The sequence below is a fragment of the Geotrypetes seraphini genome, chromosome 1, assembly GCF_902459505.1.
Source record: "Geotrypetes seraphini chromosome 1, aGeoSer1.1, whole genome shotgun sequence".
In the NCBI taxonomy this organism is placed as follows: Eukaryota; Metazoa; Chordata; class Amphibia; order Gymnophiona; family Dermophiidae; genus Geotrypetes; species Geotrypetes seraphini.
In genome coordinates, this window is record NC_047084.1 from 458,336,408 (window position 1) to 458,363,391 (window position 26,984).

Sequence of the window (26,984 nt, forward strand, 5' to 3'; positions counted from 1 at the left end):
ACCGATGCACTCGATGTAAGGAGCATAGTTCTTGCGAGTGCCTCCGTTGGAGCCGATCCACTCGATGCAAGGAGCAGAGTCTTTGCGAGTGCCTCCGTTGGAGCTGATTCACTCGATGCAAGGAGCAGAGTCTTTGCGAGTGCCTCCATTGGAACCGATCACCCCGACAGGGTTCAAGCTTTCACGGCAACCACCCCTGCTTCGATCAGCCGCTTCCAGCCCCATCCACTACCTGGGGGCCTCAGCGAAGACCTACTCGCCTCGCCCATCAAGGCCGACCTCTCGACACAGTCCGCATCACCGAACGAGGCACTACTCGAGGCACTCGTCCAGACAGGCCTCGCCTCATCGGAAGCAAGCATACTTGAAGTATTCACCACCGACCACTACTCCTCCACTGATGCCGGAGCTCGAGGACACAATGGAATCTCTCTCACTGTCTCGATTCCTGTCCCCAATGGATCCGGAGGCCTCAACCTCTTTGAGCCCGTCTCGAGGCCCTGCAACGGCCGACCAACTGTCCTCGTTCCTTCGACAGATGGCTGATGACATGGACATCCCCCTGGATACGGGGTCCAAATTCTCGAAAGAATACCTGGAGACTATGCACCTCCCTCAATCACCAGCGGAGTCCCTGAAGCTTCCCTTACACAAGCTACTGGACCAGACCTTTGCACGTTGCCTCAAGACACCTCATTCGATCCCCGCGGTGCCGGGTAAGTTGGACACCAGATACCGCACTGTTCATCGCAAGGGATTCAACGGCTTTCAGCTCTCCCACCAATCCCTGCTAGTGGAGTCCTCACTGAAGCGGTCCCATCCCTCCCAGGTCTACGCCTCCGTCTCACCTGGTAGAGAGGGAAAGACCATGGACCGATTTCGGCAGGAGAGTTTACCAGAACTCCATGATGGCCTCGAGAGTTCTGAATTACAACTTCCACTTCACAACATATTTGGAGTTCCTTTTGTCCGTACTCCAGAAGTTCACGCCCTACGTGGATCCTAGGGCACAATTCGAGTACCAGGAGGCGCTGGCCTCATTATCCCAACTCCGGGTGCAGCTTATGCAGTCCTCCTATGATGCCTTCGAGCTCGCGGCTCGGGCCGCAGCATGTTCGATGGCTATGCGCCGGCTGGCGTGGCTGAGGACTATCGACATGGACCCCAACCTCCAGGACAGACTTGCCAATGTTCCATGCGCCAGCACCGACCTCTTTGAGTCCATCGAGGCGGTAACCAAGAAGCTCTCGGACCATGAGAAGTCATTCCAGCCCATCCTGCGTCCGAAGCCCAGGCCTCCTGCTCCTCATCAATCACGCCCGCCGCTGATCTACCAATGGCGTTACCCCCCCCCCCCCCCCCCGAAACAGGCTCCCCCCCATCCGGCAGCCTGTGAAGAGGCAGGACCCGCAGAAACATCAGCAAAAGCCTCAACCATCTGCTGTTCCCTAGGTGCCTCAGCCCTTTTGACTGTCTCAATGAGAGCATAACCTCGCCGTTCTACCTTCTTCAGCAACTCCATCTATCGGAGGTTGCATCCACCATTTTTTCCATCGATGGACGACTATCACCACCGACCTCTGGGTCCTCTCCATCGTCAAGGAGGGATACTCCCTTCAATTCCACCAGGTTCCTCCGTAACATCCTTCCAACTTGACGCAGACTACCCTTCTTCTTCAGGAAGCCCAGGCCTTGCTGCAGCTCGGGGCTGTCGAACCGGTCCCTTGGGACCAACAGAACAAGGGATTTTATTCCTGGTACTTCCTTGTACCGAAGAAGATGGGCGATCTGCGACCCATTTTGGACCTCAGGATGCTGAAAAGTTTCGCATGCCGACCCTGGCATCCCTGTATCCCCTCATCGAGCAGAATGACTGGTTATGCTCTCTGGACCTGAAGGAGGCCTACACTCACATCCCCATTCATCCAGCCTCACGCCAATTCCTCAGATTCCGGGTGGGACATCTTCATCTTCAATACCAAGTGCTTCCCTTCAGTCTGGCCTCATCCCCCAGAGTCTTCACCAAGTGCCTGGTAGTGGTAGCCGCAGCACTCAGGAACCACGGCCTCCAGGTGTTTCCTTACCTAGATGAGTGGCTCATCAAGGATCCCACTTCTCAGGGAGTCGCCCTCGCAACCCAGAAGACAATTTGGTTACTACAACATCTGGGATTCGAGATAAACTTCCCAAAATCCCACTTACAGCTCTCCCAGACTCTTCCCTTCATCGGGCCGATCCTGGACACTACCCAACTCCGAGCGATCCTCCCTCCCGAACACATGGAGGCTCTCCTTCACCTATGCCAATCAGTGTCTTCTCGCCCGTCCATCTCGGCGAGACAAATGATGGTCCTGCTGGGCCACATGCCTCTACAGTGCATATGATGCCATTTGCCAGACTTCACCTCAGGACGCCTCAGTGGACCTTGGCGTCTCAGTGGTCCACCCTCTGACTCAACACATCAGGTCACTCCTGCTCTGCAACAGTCTCTTCGCTGGTGTATGTTATCCTCCAATCTCTCCAGAGGCTTGTTGTTCCAAACCCCCCGCCATCAGAAAGTCCTCACGACTGACTCGTCAACTTATGCTTGGGGGGCTCATCTGGACGGCCTCCGCACCAAGGGTCACTGGACCAGCACGGACTGCCAGTGCCACATCAATCTCCTAGAACTCAGGGCGATCTTCAACGCTCTCCAGACCTTTCAACATCTCCTTCGCGACCTGGTTGTCCTCATTCGCACAGACAACCAGGTCGCCATATACTATGTGAACAAGCAGGGAGGCACGGGATCGGCCTCTCTCTGCCAGGAAGATCTGAAAGTGTGGGATTGGGCGACTCGCAACAACACCTTCCTCAGAGCGGTCTACATTCAGGGGGCAGACAATGCCCTAGCAGACAACTTGAGCCGTCTTCTACAACCTCACGAGTGGACCCTCAACTCCACGCCCCTTCATCACATCTTCTCCCTGTGGGGAACGCCTCAGATAGACCTCTTTACAGCCCCCACAACTTCAAACTGCCTCAATTCTGCTCCAGGATCTACACTCTTAGCGCCTCGAGGCAGATGCATTCCTCCTGGACTGGACGAATCGCTTTCTATATTCGTTTCCTCCATTTCCTCTCATTCAAAAGACTCTGGTCAAGCTGAAGTCAGACCATGCCACCATGATCCTGATTGCTCCATGGTGGCCCAGACAACCTTGGTACTCCCTTCTACTTCAACTCAGCAGCAGGGAGCCATACCCTCTACCAGTTTTTCCATCTCTGCTTACACAGCATCAGGGATCTCTACTTCACCCCAACCTGCAGTCTCTGCACCTGACAGCTTGGTTCCTCTCAACATAACCTCTCTATAGTTTTCCCAACCTGTGAGGTATGTCTTGGAAGCTTCAAGGAAGCCTGCTACCAGACAATGCTACCACCAAAAATGGAATAGATTCTCTGTTTGGTGTGTTTCTCAGCGCCAGGAGCCTCAGCATTCCTCCTTGCCTTCAGTTTTGGACTACCTTTTGCACCTGTCTCAGTCTGGCCTCAAGTCTTCCTCCATACGAGTCCACCTCAGTGCAATCGCTGCTTTCCATCAGCCTCTACAAGGGAAACCTCTGTCTGCTCATCCTGTGGTTTCCAGATTCATGAAAGGACTTTTCCATGTCAATCCTCCCCTCAAACCACCTCCAGTGGTTTGGGACCTCAATGTTGTCCTTTCGCAGCTTATGAAACCTCCTTTTGAACCTCTTCACAAGGCTCACCTGAAGCATCTCACTTGGAAAGTGGTGTTCCTCATTGGCCTCACTTCCGCTCGACGGGTCAGTGAGCTCCAAGCCTTGGTCGCCTTTTACAGTCTTCCATCATGCAAGGTGGTCCTCCACATCCATCCGAAATTTCTCCCGAAAGTTGTCTCGGAATTTCATCTTAACCAATCCATCGTTCTGCCAGTGTTCTTTCCGAAGCCACACTCTCACTCTGGAGAATCTGCTCTTCATACTCTGGACTGTAAGTGTGCTTTGGCTTTCTACCTAGATCGCACCAAACCTCACGGAACTGCTCCTCAGCTTTTCATCTCCTTTGATCCGAATAAGTTGGGACGCCCCGTGTCGAAGCGCACCATCTCCAACTGGATGGCGGCTTGCATCTCATTCTGCTATGCCCAGGCTGGATTGCTCCTTGACACAAAAATCACAGCCCATAAGGTCAGAGCTATGGCAGCTTCTGTAGCTTTCCTCAGATCGACACCGATTGAGGAGATTTGTAAAGCTGCCACTTGATCCTCGGTTCATACCTTCACTTCTCACTATTGCCTGGATACTTTCTCCAGACGAGATGGACAGTTTGTCCAAACAGTATTACAAAATTTATTCTCCTAAGTTGCCAACTCTCCCACCATCCCACTATGGTTAGCTTGGAGGTCACCCATTAGTGAGAATACCTGCCTGCTTGTCCTGGGATAAAGCAATGTTACTTATCGTAACGGTTGTTATCCAGGGACAGCAGGCAGCTATTCTCACGTCCCACCCACCTCCCCTGGTTTGGCTTCTCTGCTAGCTATCTGAACTGAGGAGACGCGCCCTAGTCTGAGCGGGAAGGCACTCGTGCATGCACGGTGCGGGCGACTCGAAACTTCGAGTTTTTCTTCAAAGAAGCGTCCACATCGGGGCTCCGTTGAATCACGTCACCCATTAGTGAGAATAGCTGCCTGCTGTCCCTGGATAACAACTGTTACGGTAAGTAACATTGCTTTATCCTCAACACCTGCTACAGGTAAGCAATTTTATTTTGTATACGTGACAAAGGTAAAATATTTTTATATGTATGTAGTTTCTGTATAGGTATTTGTAGCAGTCTAACTTGTTTTCCCAAATTGCAATATGTTATATGGATTGGTGGCATATTTCTAGTGCTTCCTTTTTTTCAGACTGGCAGCTTGTAGGGGACACATCTGTTGTGGGGGTGAAGAATGTTTCTGTGGTTACTCCACCCCTTAAGGTTGCATTGCATTTGAATACTAGCAGCTTTTTTTTTTTAATTCCTTATTCATTTTTCACCTTACAACAAATACATATATATTAAACATTTGTCAATAAATACATCATTGAAATTCTATCATTTATGATACTAATAGATAAAAATTTTATCCCATCCTCCCTCCCTTTCAGTCTTACATTCAATCAAATATAACACATCAAGAATCTTAATTAAAAGGTTTTTTTGGTAGAATCACTGCTCATAGTTCATACTTCTGAGTCAAGTCATATAAAAAGACAATCCTAATTCTGATCTCTTTATAGGCAAATGACTATCAATTTTCCCTAATGTGAGTTTGTTCTAAGTAGGCATATCTTTTCTTCCTGTCTGAATCTCTCAGGTGAGCAATCCTGCTACTCGGATGCTGAAAACTGCAGCTGCTCAGGTTGGCACCTCTGTGTCCTCTGCTGCCAATAGCCAGACACGACCTATTATCACTGTCCACAAATCGGGCACAGTGACAGTAGCCCAGCAGGCTCAGGTTGTCACCACTGTAGTGGGAGGAGTCACCAAAACCATTACCCTGGTTAAGAGCCCCATATCCATGCCAGGAGGCAGTGCCCTGGTGAGTAGTGCAGGCTATTTTGAACTAATCCTAATAGTGTTATATTCTGCTGTTTACGTAGTGATTTCCTTTTTTGTTGGTTGGTTTGTTTTTTTCTATCTTGTCTTTTTGTTTTCTTATCTTGCTTTGTTTTTCTAGATTTCTAACCTGGGAAAGATGATGTCTGTTGTCCAAAGCAAACCAGTTCAGACCTCTGCCATCACAGGGCAAGCATCCACTAGCCCTGTCACGCAGATTATTCAGGTAAAGTTATTCCTTAGAAAAAAACAGCACGTGCTTCATTTTTTTGGTATTATTTTTACTTCTTTTCTTGTGTTCATAAAAAATTTCATGAAACTCAGTGGGATTCTGTCACGTGTAAACATTACCACATGACATGAATTTATGCAGTGACCTTTAGTTGGGAGTTATCCTAGGACAAGCAGGCAGCATATTCTCACATGTGGGTGACGTTATCCATGGAGCCCAGTACGGAATGTAAAAAGTGCACCAGCACTTTAATAGCTTAAAAGCTTTCAGTCTACCTGCCTACCCCTAGACACCCTGCCTGCACCATTGATACCCGCTCAGTCTCAGGTATTGGTGCAGGATATTAGATCCAGGGTTGATGACTTCCTGTGCAAAGAGATTGGAGACTTGTTCAAACTAATCTCCATGCCAGTGTCCACACCGACCTCATCGATACCTGCCCAGCCCAAGCATAACTCTCACAGGCTGAGGGGTACCACTTCAGAATCTGTTCCTAATCATCGCTCTACTTCACATCAATGTTCCTCAAGTTGACATCGACATTCATCCTTGGAGCGTCCTGTTTCCACATGGCATTGACACACTCATTCACGGAGTCGGCGGTCTTTTTATCAGACCATTGATCACTATTGAAGCACCAATGTCCTTCACATCAAGGCTCTGCATTGAGGCATTGAAGGTCTTCATCAGGGCACTGAAAATCTTCATTGAAACATCGATGTTCCTTATCGAGGCATCGACATTCTTCCTTGAAACATCAACATTTTCCTAAGTATTCCACCTCGGAGCATACGTCTTCTCGTTCATCTTAGTACCGATGAACTCCTTCAAGTGTATTAAAAATTTCTTATACCGCCTAATTAGGCTACTAGGCGGTGTAAAATACTAATAGTACAGAGAATAGATGCGTTAAAAACAATTAATATAGAATTAACAAAAATGGACAATACTAGGGAATGTTAATATAACATATTACTTGACTTACAGACATTCATCAAACATAAGGAGATGGGCAAGAACTACAATATTTGCAAAAAGAACTTGCCTTCAACTTCCTCAGATTGGTATCGTCATTGCAGAGATTATTCAAACCTCGATCAGAATTCTGATTTACTTTCTGATCACAGTGACTTGGAATGGAGGCTAATTTATCGGCTCCTGAGTCATATGGAATTACCTCAGAGTGTCCCCTCCTCTACCTAGGACAGACATGTCAAACTCTGGCCCATGGGCCAAATCTGGCCCGTGATGTAGTAAAATTTGGCCTGCTGAACAATTCCACATTTTCATTTAAGCTGGCTCATCGACAGGTACAAGCGCCAACATCTTAGGAAAAGAGTGCAATGTGACAACGCTTTGTATTCTGGGGTTGATCTCGCAATCATAGACTCACAAGAAAAGCATCAGTACAGGTATCTACGTGTGGTGGGTCTTTGCTTTATACTGTTCGGGGCAACGCAACGGAAAGCGACGGAAAAGTTGGTCGGGCTGGGGCCTGTGTGGTTCAACCCGATGCGCTCAAGTTCTTGCTAGTTGGAGACAGCGATGTTGGGAAAGGAGAGATCCTGGAGAGCCTTCAGGACGGCGCATTGCGAAGTTAGATGTCAGTCGGGTCCTTCGCTCTTATGTGCAGCGGACCCAGGAGGTCCAGAAATCCGATCATCTTTGTCCTTCTGGCGGATCCTCGTCGGGGGGGCTGGCGCTTCTAAGGCTTCAAAGGTATATATCCAATCATGACCAGCAGGTGAAGACTGAAAACAAAACTGTGGGACAGTATATAATATACTCCCTTCTCTATTTACCTCAGTCTGCTGAATAGCCAAGCAGAACCAAGAACTGGAAAACAGAAAGAAAACAATACTCCAAACAGGAGTGACAACTAACAAACCCAAATGCAGAGAAGAAATACCAAAAATGCAGAGAAGAAATACCAAAAGGAAAACGTCCCCACAGCTCGCCAGCTAAGCCAGCCGAGCCACAGCCGCTGTTCTTTAATTCTCCCCGGCCCTAGAAAAATACTAGAACCCGCAGCAAAAAACAAAAACTGCCTGCACAACAGCCCCAACAACAGACAGGGTGGGACCTCTACTGAGGTAAATAGAGGGAGGTACAGGTCTTCAAAGGGGGGACGGGGGACAAGCCTTTAAGGGGGGGTGCAGACCTTTAAGGGGGGGGACAGGCCTTCAAAGGGGGGGGGAACAGGCAGGCCTTTAAGGGGGGACAGGTCTTCAAAAGGGAGACATGTAGGCCTTCAAGGGGGGGACAGGTCTTCAAAGGGGGGACAGGCCAGGAATGGGGACAGGCAGGCCTTCAAGGGGGGGGACAGGCCTTCAGGGGAAGGTGCAGACCTTCAGGGGAGGGGGACCCTAGTGTAGAAGTACCCGGAGGGAAGGAAGGGGGGTTCAAAGAGACGTGCATATGCTGTACTTTGGGGGGGGGGAGAAATAATGGGTCTAAAAACAGAGGAGAGGGAGAGAGATTTAGGGAGGGAAGGAACAGAAAGGGAGAGAAGTTGGACACAAGGGATGGTGTGGAGGGGGATAGAGATACTGGATAGGAGGGTAGTTGGGAAAAGAAAGGGAGAGATGGTGGACCCTGGGGTGGTGGGGAAGGAGGGAGAGATGCTGGATGAAAGGGTAGTTAAGAAAAGGTGGATCTGTTGATGAAGGTGAAAGAAAAGAATGATGCCAGACTTCCGGGGGAGGGAAGGGAAACGGGGAGGACAGAGATGGCAGATGGATGGTTAGAACGGAGAAAGAAGGAGACCCTGACAAGCAAGTTATCAGAAGAGAACCAGAGCTTGAGACCAACAAGATTTGAATAATGACCAGAAAACAAAAGGTAGAAAAACTAATTTTATTTTCCATTTTGCGATTACACTATGGTCAGATTTGAAACGTGTATCCTGCCAGAGCTGGTGTTAGACCGCAAACGTGAGCTAGGATTTAAGAGAGAGAGGAAAAGTCTTTTTTGTTTGTTTATTTTGTTTACATCACAGCGCCAGTGTGGTTAGGAGAAGGCAAAGGGAGTGAAGAGGCTATAAAAGAGGTGAAGAGGCTATAAAATAAACCCAAAAAACAGCAAGGGAATATATTTATCCAAGGTGATGCTTATAAATCACTGTTGTACTAATCACCTTTGTTTTACTTCAAACTCTGATTACAACACAAGCTGATGTGGTTAAGTGAACACTCAGACCCGCAGCTGAGGTCCGGTGAAACAAGTTCACGGAGCAGCTGTTAAGGAGACCATCATTGTTGTTCACAGTCTCCTCCACCAAACAAAGACTAAATAACAACACATAAACTTGAAGAAAATAAAATAATAAATTTAACAGTGACTTAACTTCGAATGGTGTGGATGGTACACATAACTGCTCCGGGCTCCTCCGTTTATTCACAATACCGACCCCCCAACCTAGGTTTCACCCGCTGGCTTCTTCAGGAGGGGTACTACAATTACAAGATGACTCAAATCAGCACTACACCACACAGCTTGCTAACTTAATAAACACTACATTTTGAAATACTCAATATAAACACTCTCTCTGCAACTTACCGGCACAAACACTCCATACTGCACACACACGCACTGCTGACAAGAGGAACTTCCCAGCAGGCCATGCTTTAAATACACTTCCCTTTTGCTACCTGCTATGTCATCACTCCTTACATCATGAGTGAAAGGTTATAGTTGAAACCATTCAATATCATTATTTAATCCTGCGGGGGCCAAGGTATGCCATTGGAATATGAACTTCTGCTCTAAATAGAGAAGATGTTGGGTAATATTTCCGGATTTTTTATGAGCACACATAAAAACAGTATATTGTAATTCCTCAATGGAGTGCTGTTGTTCAATCAAATGGCTAACTAGGGGGGCAGTAACACGTTTGCATCTTATGTTGCTCAAATGTTCGGCAATGCAAATTTTAATAGCACGCCGAGTATGTCCTATATAATATAGCCTACAAGGGCAAATAATACAATATAGTACTGCAGATGACAAACAGTTAGTGCCTGTTCTTAGATAGAATTTCTTGCCCCCTGTTTGGGGAATTATCACTCGGTCAGTGTTGAGGACATGAGGGCAATACACACACTGATGGCAATGTACGTGAGGACCCTCTCTGTTCTGTTGGACAGGGTCACGATGTTTCAAAATCTGACCTAAATTCCGGCCCCTAGTGTGGGCAAATAAAGGTGAAAAAAAAACAACCACCCAATTGAGCAGGAAAATCAAATCGAATTGAAAAACCAATTCAGTAGGCTGAATTGAATTGAATCGAATTTTTTTTTCCTGAATCGGGCAGCACTATCACAGGACCAGCATGGGGTAGGAGAGGTTGAAACGCTATACTTCTACTAAGAGTAAGGGGTAAGGGGTCCTTTTATTAAGGTGTGCATTTAGCGCATGCTAAATAAAAGAACCCCTTAAGTATCTTAATAAAAGGCCCACGACGTAGTCTATATTTTGGATTTCGGCCACTTATGTGATTGAATTTGACACCCCTGACCTAGGAGAAGATTACCTCCTGGAGGGCTCTCTTTCACCAAATATATTAGGCAGTTGTGTAAGGAGCTTCCTGTAAAACTAGAAGCAGACATTGAACCCAGAGCTGAACTGCTGGAGGTGTTAGATGTTGATGAACCCCCCCCCCCCCCCAAGGAGCTTTTAAAATTACCACGTCACAATCTTTTTGAAAGTGTCTTCTGAAAAATTGGGAGACTTTTGTCAGTTAGTATAGTTCCCAGAAAACTAGACTCTCTCTATAGAATTATTTCATGTCCAGGGTTTGATAAGCCAATCGTTGTTGGTAGAATCTGCCCTTAAGAAGTCATCTAGCGGAGGGTCACATGATGCTGAGCTAGAGAGCAGACGTGCATGCCTTGAGGATATGAACCCCTCTCTCTAAATCGGCAATTTATCGGCTTTAAATTTCTCTTTTTAAATTTGCTCAGGAGTGGTGCAGAGAGCTGGTTTGCCTTTTTACTGCCTGTACCGCGATTGATCTCTAAATCTCTCCGCAAGGAGAAGGAGAAAGCCAAACCTGTGGAGCCTAAGATGGCGGATGGCAACAGCCTGGAGGGCCCCACAGTGAGCTCCGTGTGGCTGCAGAAGATAGTGACTGAAATGAAAGAGGCAATTAAGTCATCCTTAGACCAGCGTCTCCAGGCCCTCACAGACAAACTGGATGTTGTGAATGGGCGACTGGAATCTTTGGGGAGTTTTCATCCTGCTACCAGCATGTGTTGGCACTGGATGACTCAATGGCCCAGGTCACGACCACGCAATCTGCACTGAAAGCTAAACTTCAGCTTTTAGAAAATAAGGTGGATGACCTGGAAAATCGCTCCCATCGGGGGAATTTACGCTTGGTGGAACTCCCAGAAAGCATTTCAGAAGCTGAACTTCGAGGGTTCCTGGAGCGTTGGCTGGTGAACACGCTGGCTTTGAGTTCCATGGTGGGGCCGGTTCATATAGAGCAGGCACACCAGCTTGGACCTAAAAGATCACCGTCAGAAAAACAACGCGTTGTGATCCTGAAGTTACTCAATTATGCTCATAAAATGGAAATCCTCTGTGCAATCTGGCTTAAGGGGCCCCTTCACTATGAGAATACCACTATGCTTTGCTTCTAAGACTATTCACCTAGAGTTTCTTGTCAGCGTTGGGCTTATGCTTCCCTCTGTCCTCTTGTACCCTGCTAAATTGAAGATTTTCTATGAGGGTAAACCTCATTTTTTTGACCAGCTAGCCGATGCCACCCATGTAGCGCAAATGGCTACTCCTTCAACGAGTTCTGTGCCATAATGATGCCCTGGACTGCTTCTGGGACTCTGGATTACAGTTGCCTGCTGATTTCTGGGGTAGCGGCTCCCGCTTTGGCAGTTGAGACTGCTGTGCTATGCTGGCTGCTTCACACCATTTATTTGTTGTTGTTGTTTTGCCTACCATTTGGGATCCCTGCCTGCTCTGGACTACCCTTCCTTCTTGCATCCCAGTGATTCTTGCTAGAGAATGACATGGTGGTTATTACCCACGGCTAGCTGCGGGTAACCCGCCAAAACGGAGAGAGAAAAAATAGTGGTCGCTGCGGGGATAGGGACAAGGCCATTCACTGCCCCGTGGAGCGGTGAATGGTCTTGTCTCCGCAGTGAGGCAATCACGGATTGGGCGGTCCAGCAGCCCCCACCCGCCTTATCACAGTGTTCCGCCATCTCCCTTCCGCCACCTCACCTTAGATGCTGAGTTTGCCGACGTTCTTTTTTACAAAGCCGCGCACGCGCAGCTGCTCAAGTTGATCAACCTTCTCCTCTCCTGCAACTTTCTGTTTCCAGTTGCGTCAGAGGAGAAGATTGAACAACTGGAGCAGCCCGTGTGCGCTGCTCTTTGAAAGCGTGCGGCTGGGCGAAAAAGAAAGTCGGAAAACTCAGCATCTAAGGTGAGGTGGAGGGAGGGAGATGGCGGAATGATGCGATCGGGCGGAAGGGGGCTGATGGACCGTGCATGTTCCCGGCTCACATTAGGAAGGAGGGAGTGAAAGAGAGATTCTGGGCCAAGGGGATAAAGAGGGAGAGAAAGAAACCCCCAGCAGGAAAGAAAGGGAAGGGCAGACAGGTGAGCCAGATGCTGGAAGCAGGGGGGGAGGGGAAAGAAGCTAGATGGAGTTGAAGAGAAGAGACACATTGGTGTGGAAGAGGAAGAGAGGGGAAATCTGGACACAGGAAGGTAACAGAAACAGAAGGGAAATTATATGCATGGGGGCATAGGGACAGAGACATAAAGGGGACATACATGGGGGAAAAATTATGTGCATGGAGACATACATTCCATGGGAATGGTATATGGACACAGGGGGGGGCAATGCCAAATACATAGGGGAGATATTAGAAATGGGGACAATAGGAACACAGAAGCGAGATGGTTTGTGGGGATGAGACGGGGACTGAGCTCACAGGCTCCAGCGGCTTGCACAAATTACATTGTAACACGCCAGGAAGGTAAGAGGGAGGGAGGTAGATAGTTAAGTCAGTCCGCGCGAGGGGAGCTGAAGGGTGATAGAAAGGAACAGATGGTGAAGGAGGGAGGGAAGGGTGGTGATGGAAAGGAATAGAACAGATGTTGAAGGAGGGTGGAGAGGAACAGACGTTGAAGGGAAATGTGGAAGACAGAGTGGGGAGAAGACTCTGGAAGGGAAGAAGACAGATGCCAGACTATGGGGGAGCGGAGGGAAGAAGATGGGTGCCAGACCAATTTGGAAGGGGGGAGAAAGGGAGAGGCACAGTAACAGAGCAAATGGAAGACGCAGAGAGAAGACACACATTGGATGGAAGGAATTGAATGAGAAGATGAGGAAAGCAGAAACCAGACAACAAAGATAGAGAAGAAAATTTCTATTTTTATTTTTTTTGGTTTAGGATAAAGTAAAATATTAGTTGTGTTGATAAAAATTTATAAACAAAGCCCTGCCAGCTGAACATCTCTAGTTCAGCAGCCAGGACTTTGATTTATAAGGTAAGAATAAGCTAAATATTGCAGTACTGAGGCTTATATGGATGATGCGGGGACAGGGTGGTGAATGGGATGGCAGTGACAGTGACGGGACGGTGAAGGGAACGGTAGGCTGGGGACGGGCACCAATTTTTTTCCCCGTATCATTCTCTAATTCTCGCCTGGGTGGCGTCTCCGGCCTCAGCCCTTTTTTTGTTTTTGTTTTGGTTGCCGCTGGTATGCCAGATGAAAGCTTCTCCCGCAGGCTGCTTTTGGCCTGCCAAGTACAGATGATTTCAGCTGAGACATAGAAACATAGAAGATGACGGCAGAAAAGGGCTACAGCCCATCAAGTCTGCCCACTCTGCTTACCCTCCCCCTGTCTATGCCCTAATGACCCAATTTTATCTTGACCCTCGTAGGGATCCCACATGGGTATCCCATTTATTCTTAAAGTCTGGCACGCTGTCTGCCTCGATCACCTGCACTGGAAGCTTGTTCCAATGATCAACCACTCTCTCTGTGAAGAAATACTTTCTGGTGTCGCCATGAAATTTTCCGCCCCTGAGTTTGAGCGGGTGCCCTCTTGTGGCCGAGGGTCCCTTGAGAAAGAAAATATCATCTTCCACTTCGACACGTCCCGTGAGGTACTTAAATGTTTCGATCATGTCTCCCCTCTTCCTACGTTCCTCAAGAGTGTAGAGCTGCAATTTGTTCAGTCTCTCTTCGTACGAGAGACCCTTGAGCCCCGAGATCATCCTGGTGGCCGTCCATTGAACCGATTCAATTCTGCGCACATCTTTACTGTAATGTGGCCTCCAGAATTGCACACAGTACTCCAGATGAGGTCTCACCATGGCCCTGTACAACGGCATTATGACTTCAGGCTTTCGGCTGACGAAACTTCTATTGATACAACCCAATATCTGCCTTGCCTTAGATGAAGCCTTCTCCACTTGATTGGCAGTTTTCATGTCTGCACTGATGATTACTCCTAAATCTCGTTCTGCTGAAGTCCTAGTTAAAGTTTCTCCGTTCAAGAAGTACGTCCTGCATGGATTTCCGCTTCCGAGGTGCATGACCTTACATTTCTTAGCATTGAAGCCTAGCTGCCAGGTTAGAAACATAGAAACATAGAAAATGACGGCAGAAAAGGGCCATAGCCCATCAAGTCTGCCCACTCCAACAACCCTCCTAATCTACACTCTATCACTCGTCCCCAATCTGCCCTCCTCTATGCTACCCTCGTAGGGATCCGACGTGGGCGTCCCATTTATTCTTAAAATCTTGTATGCTGCTGGCCATAATCACCTGCTCCGGGATCTCGTTCCAATGGTCCACCACTCTTTCAGTGAAGAAGTACTTCCTGGTATCCCCATGAAATTTCCCCCCCCTGATTTTCAATGGATGTCCCCTTGTGGACGAGGGCCCTTTTAGAAGGAAAATGTTGTCTTCCACCTCTATTCGACCAGTGATGTACTTAAACGTCTCTATCATATCTCCCCTCTCCCTACGTTCCTCGAGAGAGTATAGCCGCAACTTGTGCAGCCTGTCTTCATACGAGACATCCTTGAGCCCCAGGATCATCCTGGTGGCCATTCGCTGAACCGACTCAACTCTCAGCACATCCTTACGGAAGTGCGGTCTCCAGAATTGCACACAGTATTCCAGATGAGGTCTCACCATGCTTCTGTACAGCGGCATAATGACCTCTGGCTTCCGGCTAACAAAGCCTCTACGGATACATCCCAGCATCTGTCTAGCCTTAGATGAAGCCTTCTCTACTTGATTGGCTGATTTCATGTCTCCACTAATGATTACCCCCAAATCCCGCTCTGCTGTAGTCCTGGACAAGGTTTCACCATTCAGTGTGTATGTCTTGCACGGATTATTGTTACCAAGGTGCATGACCTTGCATTTTTTCGCATTAAAGCCCAGCTGCCAGGTTGTGGACCAATGTTCCAGTAAAAGCAGGTCCTGCCTCATGCTGTCAGACAAATCATTTTTACTTGCGGTGTCACTCACAGTGTTACATAATTTAGCATCGTCGGCGAATAATGCTATTTTACCTTGAAGCCCCTCAGTCATGTCTCCTATAAACATGTTGAAAAGGATCGGGCCCAAGACTGATCCTTGCGGCACTCCACTGGTCACCCTCGACGTTTCAGAGAGGGTACCGTTAACTAACACCCTCTGAAGTCTCCCGCTTAGCCAGTCGCTGACCCATGCAGTCAGTGTATCACCCAATCCCATTGATTTCATCTTGCTCAGTAATCTACGGTGGGGGACGCTGTCAAAAGCTTTGCTGAAGTCTAAGTACACGACGTCTAGGGACTCTCCCAGGTCCAGCTTCCTAGTTACCCAGTCAAAGAAGCTGATAAGATTGGATTGGCATGACTTACCCCTGGTGAAACCGTGTTGGTGGGGGTTGCGTAGGTTCTCCTTATCAAGGATCGTGTCTAGTTTGTGTTTGACTAGTGTTTCCATGAGCTTACTCACAATCGAAGTGAGACTCACCGGTCTGTAATTTGCAGCTTCTGCCTTGCAACCCTTTTTGTGCAGAGGAACGACGTTAGCTGTTTTCCAGTCCAATGGGACTTTTCCCGTACTGAGAGAAAGATTGAAGAGTACGGCTAACGGTTCCGCCAGAACGTCACATAGCTCTCTGAGCACCCTTGGGTGCAGATTGTCCGGTCCCATGGCTTTGTTCACCTTGAGTTTCGATAGTTCGTCGTAGACGTCACTGGGTGTAAACTCGTGGTTCTGAAATGGGTCTCTCGAGTTATGCTTCACCTTTAACTTTGGACCTGACCCTGGCGCCTCGCAGGTGAAGACTGAGCAGAAGTACTTATTTAGTAGTTCGGCTTTATCTGTGTTCGATTCTGCATATTTTCCGTCAGGTTTTCTGAGGCGTACTATTCCATCTGTGTTTCTTTTTCTATCACTAATATACCTGAAGAAAGATTTGTCCCCCTTTTTAATGTTATTCGCTAAGTTTTCTTCTACTCGGAGCTTGGCTTCTTTGACTGCCAGTTTGACTGCTGACGATTTAGTCATATATTTTATTTTAGCCTCTTTACCCTTCGTGCATTTGTAGTGAATGAATGCTCGTTTCTTGTCTTTAACGAGGTCAGATATCTCTGAGGTGAACCATTGAGGTCTGTTTTTAATTCGCCGTTTACTCACGGATTTTATGTAACGGTCTGTTGCTGCGTGTAGGGTTGATTTCAAGGTTGACCACATAGCCTCCACATTGTTGGTCACTGCTTTGTGACGCAGTGCTTGATGGACAAAATCCCCCATGCCTTTAAAGTCAGTACCTCGAAAGCTGAGAACTTTTGTTGTCGTGTTAGATCTATTGAACCCTTTCTTGAGGTCAAACCATATCATGTTGTGGTCGCTGGAGGCCAGCTTGTCGCCCACTGATACCTCCGAGACACTTTCTCCGTTGGTGAGTACCAGATCCAGTATCGCCTGGGCCCTGGTAGGCTCCAATACCAATTGTTTGAGTTGTGCTCCCCTTATGGAGGACAATAGCCTTTTACTTCCGCTGGTAGATGCTGAAAGTGTGTTCCAGTCTGCATCGGGCATATTGAAGTCCCCTAGTAGTACCGTATCCCCCCGTAAAGTGATATTCTCAATGTCCTTGATTAGTTCTGTGTCTTTGTCTTCCAACTGTCTTGGAGGTCTGTATATTACACCAAGGTATAGGGATTTTTCGTTGCCTCTGGCTAGGTTAACCCAGAGGGATTCCCCGGTGTACCTGACATCTGTGATTCTCGTAAGTTTGATGCCTTCTCTGGTGTATAGTGCTACCCCTCCCCCTACCTTTCCCTCTCTGTCTTGACTAAGCAAGTTGTAACCCGGTATAGCCATATCCCACCCATGAGAGTCCGTGAACCAAGTCTCAGAAATTGCTACCACATCTAGGTCAGCAGACATTATTTCAGTCTCTAATTCCAGAATTTTGTTGCCTAGACTGTGTGCATTAACATACATAGCCTTCCATACCCTGTGTTTGCTAGGCTCCCGAGGGGAGTTTCCCAACTGAACTAATGTGGTACCTAAAGAATTGTTTGCAAGGTGACTACATACCTTGGGTGTGGAATTGGAGTAGTGTCTCCCCTCCTCTGGATAGTTATTTACTATACTGGTACCCTCCCCCAACTTACTTAGTTTAAAGCCCTGCTTAGTAGTCGAGCCAATCGGTGTCCGAAGACATTCTTACCTCTGCTGGTTAGATGCAGTCCGTCTGATCCCTGAAGTCCCTGAAGTGACTCTCCGTGGTTTAGGAATCCGAAGTTCATCTCCCTGCACCAGCTGCGTAGCCACTCGTTTGTCCTCTGGATACGCTCATCCCTGGCTCTCCCCTTGCCTCTGACTGGGAGGATCGAGGAGAAGACCACCTGAGCTCCGGCACGCTTCAGCTTCTCACCCAGGGCTCCAAAGTCCCTAGGTATGTTCTCTGAGGTGTTCTTAGCAGTGTCGTTTGTTCCGATGTGGATGAGAAGCATAGGGAAGTGGTCCTGGGGCTTGAGGAGTCTGTCTAGACAGGCGGTGACATCACGGATTCTGGCTCCAGGTAGGCAGCAAACTTCCCTTGACTGCATGTCCGGTCTGCAGATTGGTCCCTCGGTGCCCCTCAGCATGGAATCCCCAATGACCACTACCCTTCGCCTCAGTGGAGGAAGTCGATCAGCTGTCCCTGGGGTTGGAGCCGTGGGTTGGACCTCATTCTCCTCCTCGTCGGCAGTCTCTTCCTGTAGGATTTGGAATCTGTTCTTCAGGGTGAGATGAGGAGTTGTTGTAAAGCTGCCCTGTTGGTGAAAAAGAGAAGAAGGTGAGGAATTTGAGAAAATGGGGAGGGGTCGCCTGCGTTTACCTGTGGAGGAGGTGACCAGCTGCCAGGAATCGGTGTCCACAGCCATTTCCTGTACCCCAAATGTTGGTTTTGCAGCTGAAGGCTCAGGTATTTCTAGGGTAGATATGTCCTGTGTCTGCTCGGTGATGAGGGATAGCTCCTGGATGGCTCCGTCTATGAAGGTCTCGTCCTCACGGATGCTCCTCAAGCGTTTTACCTCCTCCCTTAGGTTCTTTAATTCCTGGAAAATGTCTCCGTCCGGCATGTCCTCTCCATCTGTCTGTGTGGAGACTGAAGTGTACTGCTGGGGGATGGCCTCGGTCTGCACAGAGGCCTCTGTCCACCGTCTTGGGTCCTCGTCCTGCAGCGCGCTGGTCGTAACCACCTCCTGAGTCCTCTCGGTGGCTGGAATGCTGGGTTTGATAGTTGTCTTGGTGTTTCTCGTCCTCCCCGCCATGTTCAAGTTGTGCCGCGTGGGGGCTGCCTGTCTGTAAAAGATTAGACAATAGAGAAGATTAGATTAGTAACTCTGTCCTAACAGAAAACTCTGTCCTAACAGAGAAGTTTGACGCTTCTGCAATTAGGCTCTTCTTAAGGCTCTTCGCAAAGGCGCTCTCGCTAAGGCGAGCGCCTTTGCCGCTCGCCTTCGCCGCGCGCCGAACGGCAGCGCGCCGTTGGCTCGTCTCCCTTTATGGAGGAGCCCGGTCGCTGGCTGCTGATCTAATGGGGTTGAGGACCAACTTTCCAATGTAAGCAGGTCCTGCGCCATATAATTCTGTAAACTGCATTCACTTACTTACATAGTTTGGCGTCATCGGCGAATAGTGTTATTTTACCTTGAAGCCCTTGAGTCAGATCCCCTATGAATATGTTGAAAAGGAGTGGACCCAGGACCGAGCCCTGCGGCACTCCACTGGTCACCTCCGATGTTTTAGAGAGGGTACCATTAACCACCACCCTCTGAAGTCTGCCACTCAGCCAATCATTGACCCATGCAGTTAGTGTCTCTCCTAACCCCATCGATTCCATCTTGCTTAGCAGCCTGCGGTGTGGGACACTGTCAAAAGCTTTCCTGAAGTCCAGGTACACGACGTCCAAAGACTCTCCCAAGTCCAACTTTCTTGTTACCCAGTCAAAGAAGCTGATGAGATTGGATTGGCAGGACGTACCCTTGGTGAATCCATGCTGACTGGGATCCCGAAGATTCCCTTCATTCAAGATCGTGTCCAATTTGCTTTTAATTAGTGTTTCCATGAGTTTGCACACTATTGATGTGAGACTAACCGGTCTATAATTCGCAGCCTCTGCCCTGCAACCCTTTTTATGCAGAGGAACGACATTAGCTAATTTCCAGTCCAGGGGAACTTTCCCCTTACTTAGGGAGAGATTGAATAGCTCAGCCAACGGTTTCGCCAGGACATCGCTCAATTCTTTGAGCACTCGTGGGTGCAAATTGTCTGGTCCCATGGCTTTGTTCACCTTGAGTCTTGCCAGTTCACTGTAAACTTCACCTGGTGTGAACTCAAAATTCTGAAACGGGTCTTCTGTGCTTTGTGTTGCCTTCAACTGCGGACCGTGTCCCGGTGCCTCACAGGTGAAGACTGAGCAGAAGTATTCATTCAGTAGTTTGGCTTTATCGGAATCTGCTTCCACGTAACTTCCGTCCGGTCTTCTAAGGCGTACTATCCCACCTGTGTTCCTTTTTCTGTCACTAATATACCTGAAGAAGGATTTGTCCCCCTTTTTAATGTTTTTTGCCAGAATTTCTTCCACTCGAAGTTTTGCCTCCCTAACTGCCATTTTGTCCGCTGTAGACCTGGTCCTATATTCTACCTTTGCCTCTCTTTTTTCCTTGCGCTTGTAGGAGAGAAACGCTTTTTTCTTCTCCTTAATGAGGTGCGAGATCTCCGCGGTGAACCATTGGGGTTTATTGTTTCTTTGTCGTTTATTTACTGATTTTATGAAGCGGCTAGTTGCTTCATGTATGGTTGATTTCAGTGTTAACCACTTAGCTTCTACATCATCGGTCTCCGCTTGGTCCTGCAGCGTCCGATGGACGAAATCTCCCAACTTACTGGACTTTGAACTGCATTGGCTCCCCTTTTGCTTTCCTAGGCATGCCCCATTGGCTAGCCGCGGCTAGCCACGGGTAACCCACTGAAACGGGTAACCCATTGAAACAGTGACAAAAAAAAAAGGTCACCGCGAGTACGGGGACAAGGCCATTCACCACCCCATAGAGAATGGTCTTGTCTCCACAGTTAAAGGAGTGAACACGCACGGTGAACGAGCGCGTGGTCCAGTAGCCCCCTCTCTCCCGCTGTCCAGCCGTGCCTCTCCCTCCCTTTCCTTCTCTTCATGGCGATTTCTATAAGGCTGGCGTTGTATTTACCTTTTGTTTTTACCTTTGTTTTTCTACCAATAATTTAAATTGTAACTTTATTCTTTTTCCTCCCGACTCATGTTTGTATAATATGTAACAATATTGTTAAATGTCAGCCTCCTTTTATTAATTTTATTGGATTATGTACATCGCTTAGTAATTTTAATAGGCGATCAATCAAATGCACTAATAAACTTGAAAAAAAACTTGAAAACTTACAGCCGGAGCCTTGAAGTCGCGACACGTGTGGCTGCTGGAAAAGTCTCCTCTGATGCGACTTCCTGTTTCCATTTGCATCAGAGGAGACTTTTCCATCAGCCAACACAACGCGACTTCAAGGCTCCGGCTGCAATACAACACCAGCCTTATAGAAATCGCCATGAAGAGAAGGTAAGGAGGAGGGAGATGCACGGCTGGCCGGCGGGAGAGAGCTGCTGGACTGCGTGAAGGGTACTGGGGGGATGGAGAGGAAAAGACGCTGAAGCAGCCTGAAGGGAACTGAGGAAGAAAGAGAGGGAAGAAGATGCTGGGAAATGGGGAAGAGAGAGAGGGGAGAAGACGCTGGGAAATGGGGAAGAGAGAGTGGGGAGAAGACGCTGGAAGAGAAGACAGATGCCAGACTATGGGGGAGTGGAGGGAAGAAGATGAGTGCCAGACCAATTGGGAGGGGGTGAAGGGAGAGGCACAGTAACAGAGCAAATGGAAGGTGCAGAGAGAAGACACAGTAGATGGCAGGAATTGAATGAGAAGATGAGGGAAGCAGAAACCAGACAACAAAGGTAGAAAAAAATGAATGAACTTTGGGATGAATGAAAGGAACGGGAGGGTTTAATTTATAATAGTGTGGTGAATGATAGTGTGTATATTGTGTATGGTATTATGTTATAACTTATTATATAAATATAAAACTAATAAATATTTGAAATTTAAATTAATAGAGTTGTTGTAATGGCTTTGTAAATCTTTATTCATTTTACATCTTACAACAAGTGTAACAATAAATAACGGTTGAAATTGAATACATCACTTGAATCTCTATCATATTCATCATTAAAATTTTAACCCAGTCCCTCCCAACCTAACCATAACCTATGCATTCACAAACCTCATACAATATTCTTTATTATTGATCTAAATATTTAATAAAATTATAAAATCCCTCCCCCACCCCTTCCTTTTTATTGTATTTATAATGGAAAAATGGTATCTATTCATTACAATATCTTGTCAATGGCCCCCAGATCTCATTAAATGTATTAAATGTGACATAATGAATTCCACCAGAAGCAATAATTGATTCTATTTCAGTTCTTCCAATTAAATGTGATTTGTTGTATGGCGACTCCTGTCATGATCAATAAAAGCTTATTATTGTTAGACAAAATTTGACTCTGCGTCCTCATTGATATTCTGAATAGAATTGTATTATAAGATAATGCTACATGTTTCTCCAATAAACAATTTATTTGACCCCAAATAGGTTTCTAAAAGGCTAAAATAAAGGGACAATAAAATAATAAATGATCTAGAGCACTGTTCTTCAACCGCCGGTCCGTGGACCGGTGTCGATCCGCAGGAAATTTCTGTCGGTACGTGCAGGGCCTGTGAGATTGACTAACTTCAATTTCCTTCCGGTCTGCGCACTGCTGGCAAGATCGAGCTATTTTAAGCTAGTCCACGCTGGGCCGGAGAGATCATGGGGAGCCTCCGACAGTGGCTTTCCCCCCTCTCTGCAGCTCTCCTTTACTTACCAGCGCAGCGATTCACGAAGGCAGCCTTGGGGCTTTTGCTGAATCGAAGCTGCCTCTGATGATGCAACTTCCTCTTTCCTCAGAGGCGGCGCGATCCAACAAAGGACCCGAGGCTGTCTTCCTGAATCACTGCGCTGGGAAGTAAGGAGAGCTGCTGGGAGGGGAGAGAGACACTATTGGAGTCTGGGAAGCTGCTGGGCAAGGGGGAAAAGGGACAGCTGCTACTGGAGAGGGAGAAGGAGAGATGCTGCTAGGAGGGGAGGAGGGAAAGGAATCTGGGAAGCTGCTGGGCAAGGGGAAAAAAGGGACAGCTGCTACTGGACCTGGAGAGAAGGAGAAATGCTGCTGGGAGGGGAGGAGGGAAAGGAGTCTGGGAAGCTGCTGAGCAAGAGAAAAAAGGGACAGCTGCTACTGGACCTGGAGGGAAGAAGAAGGAGAAATACTCCTGGGAGGGGAGGAAGGTAAGAGAGTTACTGCTGGACAGGAGGAGGAGGGAAGGGATAAGGAAAAAAGGAAGGAAACAGCTGGCAGGGAGATTAGAGGGAGGGGAAGGGGAGAGACAGGCATGAGAAAGTAGAGAGATTGATGATGGGAAGGGGTCAGCAGAAAAATAAGCAAAGAGGGACAACGATGGTAGATCTGGTGTAGGAGAGATAAAAATGAAGAGAGCAGTGAAGCTGGAATGAATCATGTAAAAAGGAGAGAGGGGGGCGCAGGCTGGATGGAAAGGGGAGAGGGGCATAGAAAGAAGACAGATCCATATGGAAGGGGGAGAAGACAGACAGTGGATGGAAGGGGCAGATGCTGGATTGAAGAGACAGAGAGGGCAGACGCTGGAAGGAAGAGAGTGAAAAGAAGATGAAAGCAGAAACCAGAGACGACAAAAAGTAGTAAAAAATAATTTTATTTCTATTTTGTGATTAGAATATATCAGATTTGAAATATATATCCTGCTAGAGCTGGTGTTAGACATAACTGGGGCTGCAAAGCCCAGGCAGTGCTTCTTTAGCTTCCAGCTGGCTTAGGGCGCGCTCTGACCAGGGGTTCTAATACAATATTAAACAGCAAAGGAGACAGGAGACAGCCTTGTCTAACCCCCCTCTGCAAACTAAAACGTTCAGAAAAATTATTATTTATATACAATCTAGCAGCAGGGGAGCTATACAATGTTTGAATCATTCGTATAAATCCTGACCCCATTCCATAGATTGATACATGAAGGTCCATTCCACCCGATCAAAGGCCTTTTCTGCATCCAAGGACACAGAAAAAGCCAGATCATTCATTGCTTTTGTTAAGTTCAACATATGAAGACAAGAGCCATTCCCTAGCAACAGATGAATCCAGAGACCAATTGGATAGCTCACATCTACCAGCAGGCGGAGATAGAGAAACTGATTAACAGGTGGTCCTATTGGCTGGCACTCCTCCTATTTATCCAGTATTCTCTATCTCCCAGCAGGAAAAGGTCGCTATTCAACTAGCTCCTGAATTCTGGCTATGACTGGAACTTTATTTTCTCCTGTTGAGGTTTCTCTTCAGTGAGCTGGCAATGCTATTTCTCCTGTTGAGATTTTCTGTTCAGTGAGACAGGGGTGTCCGGCTGAACGGTGCCGGCTTTAGGGGTTACACCTGGGCCCTCCCAGGTCCCTGCCTCACCCTCCCTCCATTGCTAGAGGGTCTGACTGGGTCTCAATTTTTTTCTTCTTTCCCTTCTCTGTAAAAAAAGAAAAAAGAGACCAGTTGCTACATTCTGCCATGCTTTTGCTGCAAACTGGCTTCAACCGGCCCTAACAACAAGCTTGTGAGTATGTCTGGCTTTTACGGTTGTTTGAACTTCAGGTTCTGTTTGGGAGTCTTAGTACTGTGGGTTTCGGTCATCGTACATTTAAGGTATGGATATTTTATTGAGGCTAAAGTTTTATGACTAGAAATCCGTGGAGGGAGCCGGGACTTCCTGCCCTTTGCATGCACGCGCTTGGTTTCCTTGTTGGTTACAGCGCGGCAGTAGCGATGCGATTTCATGATCGTACTTGTTCTCATTGTTGAGTTTCAGTGCAGCAATAGTCCTGTTTATTCTGAGGCTCTCTTTCATCGATGTTTGTCACGGCCATGTGCAGCTGATTGTGCAGGTGCCGGTTTATAGCAGCACGCAAGAGATGGGACATGTTTTTTCCGGCGCTGTGGGCCGTTCTTCTGGTTATTCCCCGAGTCTGATTTTCTTTCTATGCAAGCTGCGACAGGGTAAATTTTGTGGGGCTTGAATCCAACTATGTTTCTAGGAGCGTTGATGCAGCGACCACGTGTCAGCAAGAATTAGGCGTGCGCTTGGGTCTCCGGCGATGGCGGGAGAGCTGCAGCGTTCCGGTAGTTTGTTTCCAGCTGACTTTGGTCAGGGTATGCCGGGGCTTCTCTCCTTTCTGGTTCAGACAAGTTGTATGTGTTTCACCAGCTTTGGGACGAGCTTGGGCAGATTTATATGTCTATGTCTGTGTTCCTGCTGTACTCCCTTGAAGGAAGCTGCTTGTTTAATCGGACTCTGGGGTTAGCACTCAAGGGGTTTACTAGAGAGACTCTGACCTGGGCTAGGTCACCCAGTCTCGGTTTGTCTCTGGACTGGGGCGACATACGGCAACTCACGGCACGGTGATATCAGCAGTAAGATAGTGCCCTGTATTTCACACAGGTATCTCAATGTCTCTCTTGGGGTCCCTGCAGATTGAGCCTTTGTCTGTTGGTAACTGTCCTTATTTGGGCCTCTGTGCTGAGCTGTATGTGTCTACTAGTGGCACAGGATATATATGCCTAATGGTAGTACAAACAGTTTCCAAGTTCGGGCTGTCTCTATGGGCATAATGACACTGCACATCTTCCTGCGGCCAGGACTCTCTTTCTCTATTTCTGAGGGGGCCTGGTCTTCAGATTTCCATGCTTATCACGCGGGTTTCTCCTGTCACCATTTTCTCATGGCACATGCTAGACGGGCCCCCCGACCAGACAGGAAAGACTGTACAGCTCCTTTTAACCAGGAGCCAGTTACCTATTCTATCAAACCCGCGGAGGATCACGCGCTATGTGGCTGTTAAGCCTCATCCCTGAAGCTCTCATTAGCGATGTGTGCTTTGTCTGATACCTGTAGGATGCTGCTGTTTTCCACGGGGCGGTAGATGCAGCATCTTGATTGAGTCTAGTGTGTATTCACTTTAAAGGACATACGTATTTCGCTCATGTTACATGGGGTTAGTACTGTTTTCATGGTTCCAGTATATTCCTCTTTACATTGTGAAACTTGATTTTTCCTAGGAGAATCTTCTTGCAGATCCTACAGTCTCATCCTGCCATTCCCTGACCTTCTGCACTTCATTCTGAGGGGATCTTGACTTCTTCCAATGACTCTTCAGGCTTTCTCATGAGGGGGAAGACGCTATAATGTCAGGTCAGGGGTCTGTGAAGATTTTTCAGGATGCTTGCCTCTTTGCATTCTCCTCAGGTTTCCAGTTCGTTCTTGGAGTCTCTATGTTTTATGTTTCCCTTTTCAGTGTTACTTGTCCTCAGGACAGTTCTTGTAGTTCTTCGGGAACTAAGGCACGTTGTTCCACTTACTGCATGGTGCCCGAGACAGGGCAGGCTGGATCCCATTCTGCTGAATTAGTTTCTTGGGGTTACACATTTCTGCAGACAACCTGGGAGTATATTTACAATTTCTCTATGGACTCCAAATCGGCACTTGGTTTGCCTGCCTGTCTTGGAGCAGCGCTTTCAGTTTTGACACATGCCATTTCGCCTACCCAAGGCTTCACGAACGTTTTAGGTGATGTGGGCGGTGGTACCGTTTTGGCGCTACCAGGCGATTCATCTAATTTCTTCTTGACTGCCAGCTTGATTCGGACGACTTCCAGTCGGGCCATTTGACTGACACGAAAAGAGTGGTATCTTTTCCTCAGTTCTTTACACGTGCATCTTCGAATTTGCACAGCGCTCTTTTCTCCTGTACTATTTATAGGTATATTGGGGTAATGTTTTTGTTCATATAGGAGAGACGTGTTTCTTTCCAGAGACTTGGGCGTGGGGTCTCGGTCTCAGATTGGTATTCTTCTTCGCTTACCATGACCAAGAGTATGGGATTCTGTACAGTTTCTGGGATCCATATTGCTGACTCCACTGGGAACTTCGGCTTGCTTTCCCCTTTTTATGCTACAGCAGTCGCTTTTGTTCCGGTGGTTCCCGGTATCTCAGGGCTCCAATTATTTGGTTTGCTCCTCCTGCATTGCTCTGTATGATTTGGTGGCTCAGCGCAATTTCTCTTTTCAAGGCATGCCTCGGTCTTTGCTGGACTAACTCATGACCACCGACCATCCTGGGCTGTCGGGTTGGGGGGCTCGGTGGTTTCCATCCTCAGCTCCAGGAGTCTGGTCTTCAGAGGCAACTCAGTACTTGTTCATTCTTCTACTCTTGAGCAGGGTCAGGCTACCTTTCTGAAGCTTCAGATCATTCTTCCGGATTGCCTCTGGTCAGTATTAGGATGGGGATATTTCTCTACAGCTTGGGCAGTAGGTGTTATACTCAGTTGGCAGGTGAAGTTGGTCTGCTTCAAGGGGTGGACTCTCATCTTCGTCTTCTGTTGGCAGATCTTTTTATGGATCAGGATAAGAGTTTGGA

At 47.7% G+C, this 26,984-nt stretch overlaps 1 protein-coding gene across 5 annotated transcripts in view; it reads left to right on the top strand.

The window, feature by feature from the left end:
- Positions 1-26,984, top strand: part of HCFC1 (host cell factor C1) — a 432,893-nt gene that overhangs the window by 201,583 nt on the left and 204,326 nt on the right. For all 5 annotated transcript variants that reach the window (XM_033922407.1, XM_033922416.1, XM_033922394.1 and 2 more), the window contains 2 exons: positions 5,363-5,587; positions 5,726-5,830. In XM_033922407.1, coding sequence (XP_033778298.1) covers positions 5,363-5,587; positions 5,726-5,830 — 330 coding nt within the window. The remainder of the gene's footprint in view (positions 1-5,362; positions 5,588-5,725; positions 5,831-26,984) is intronic.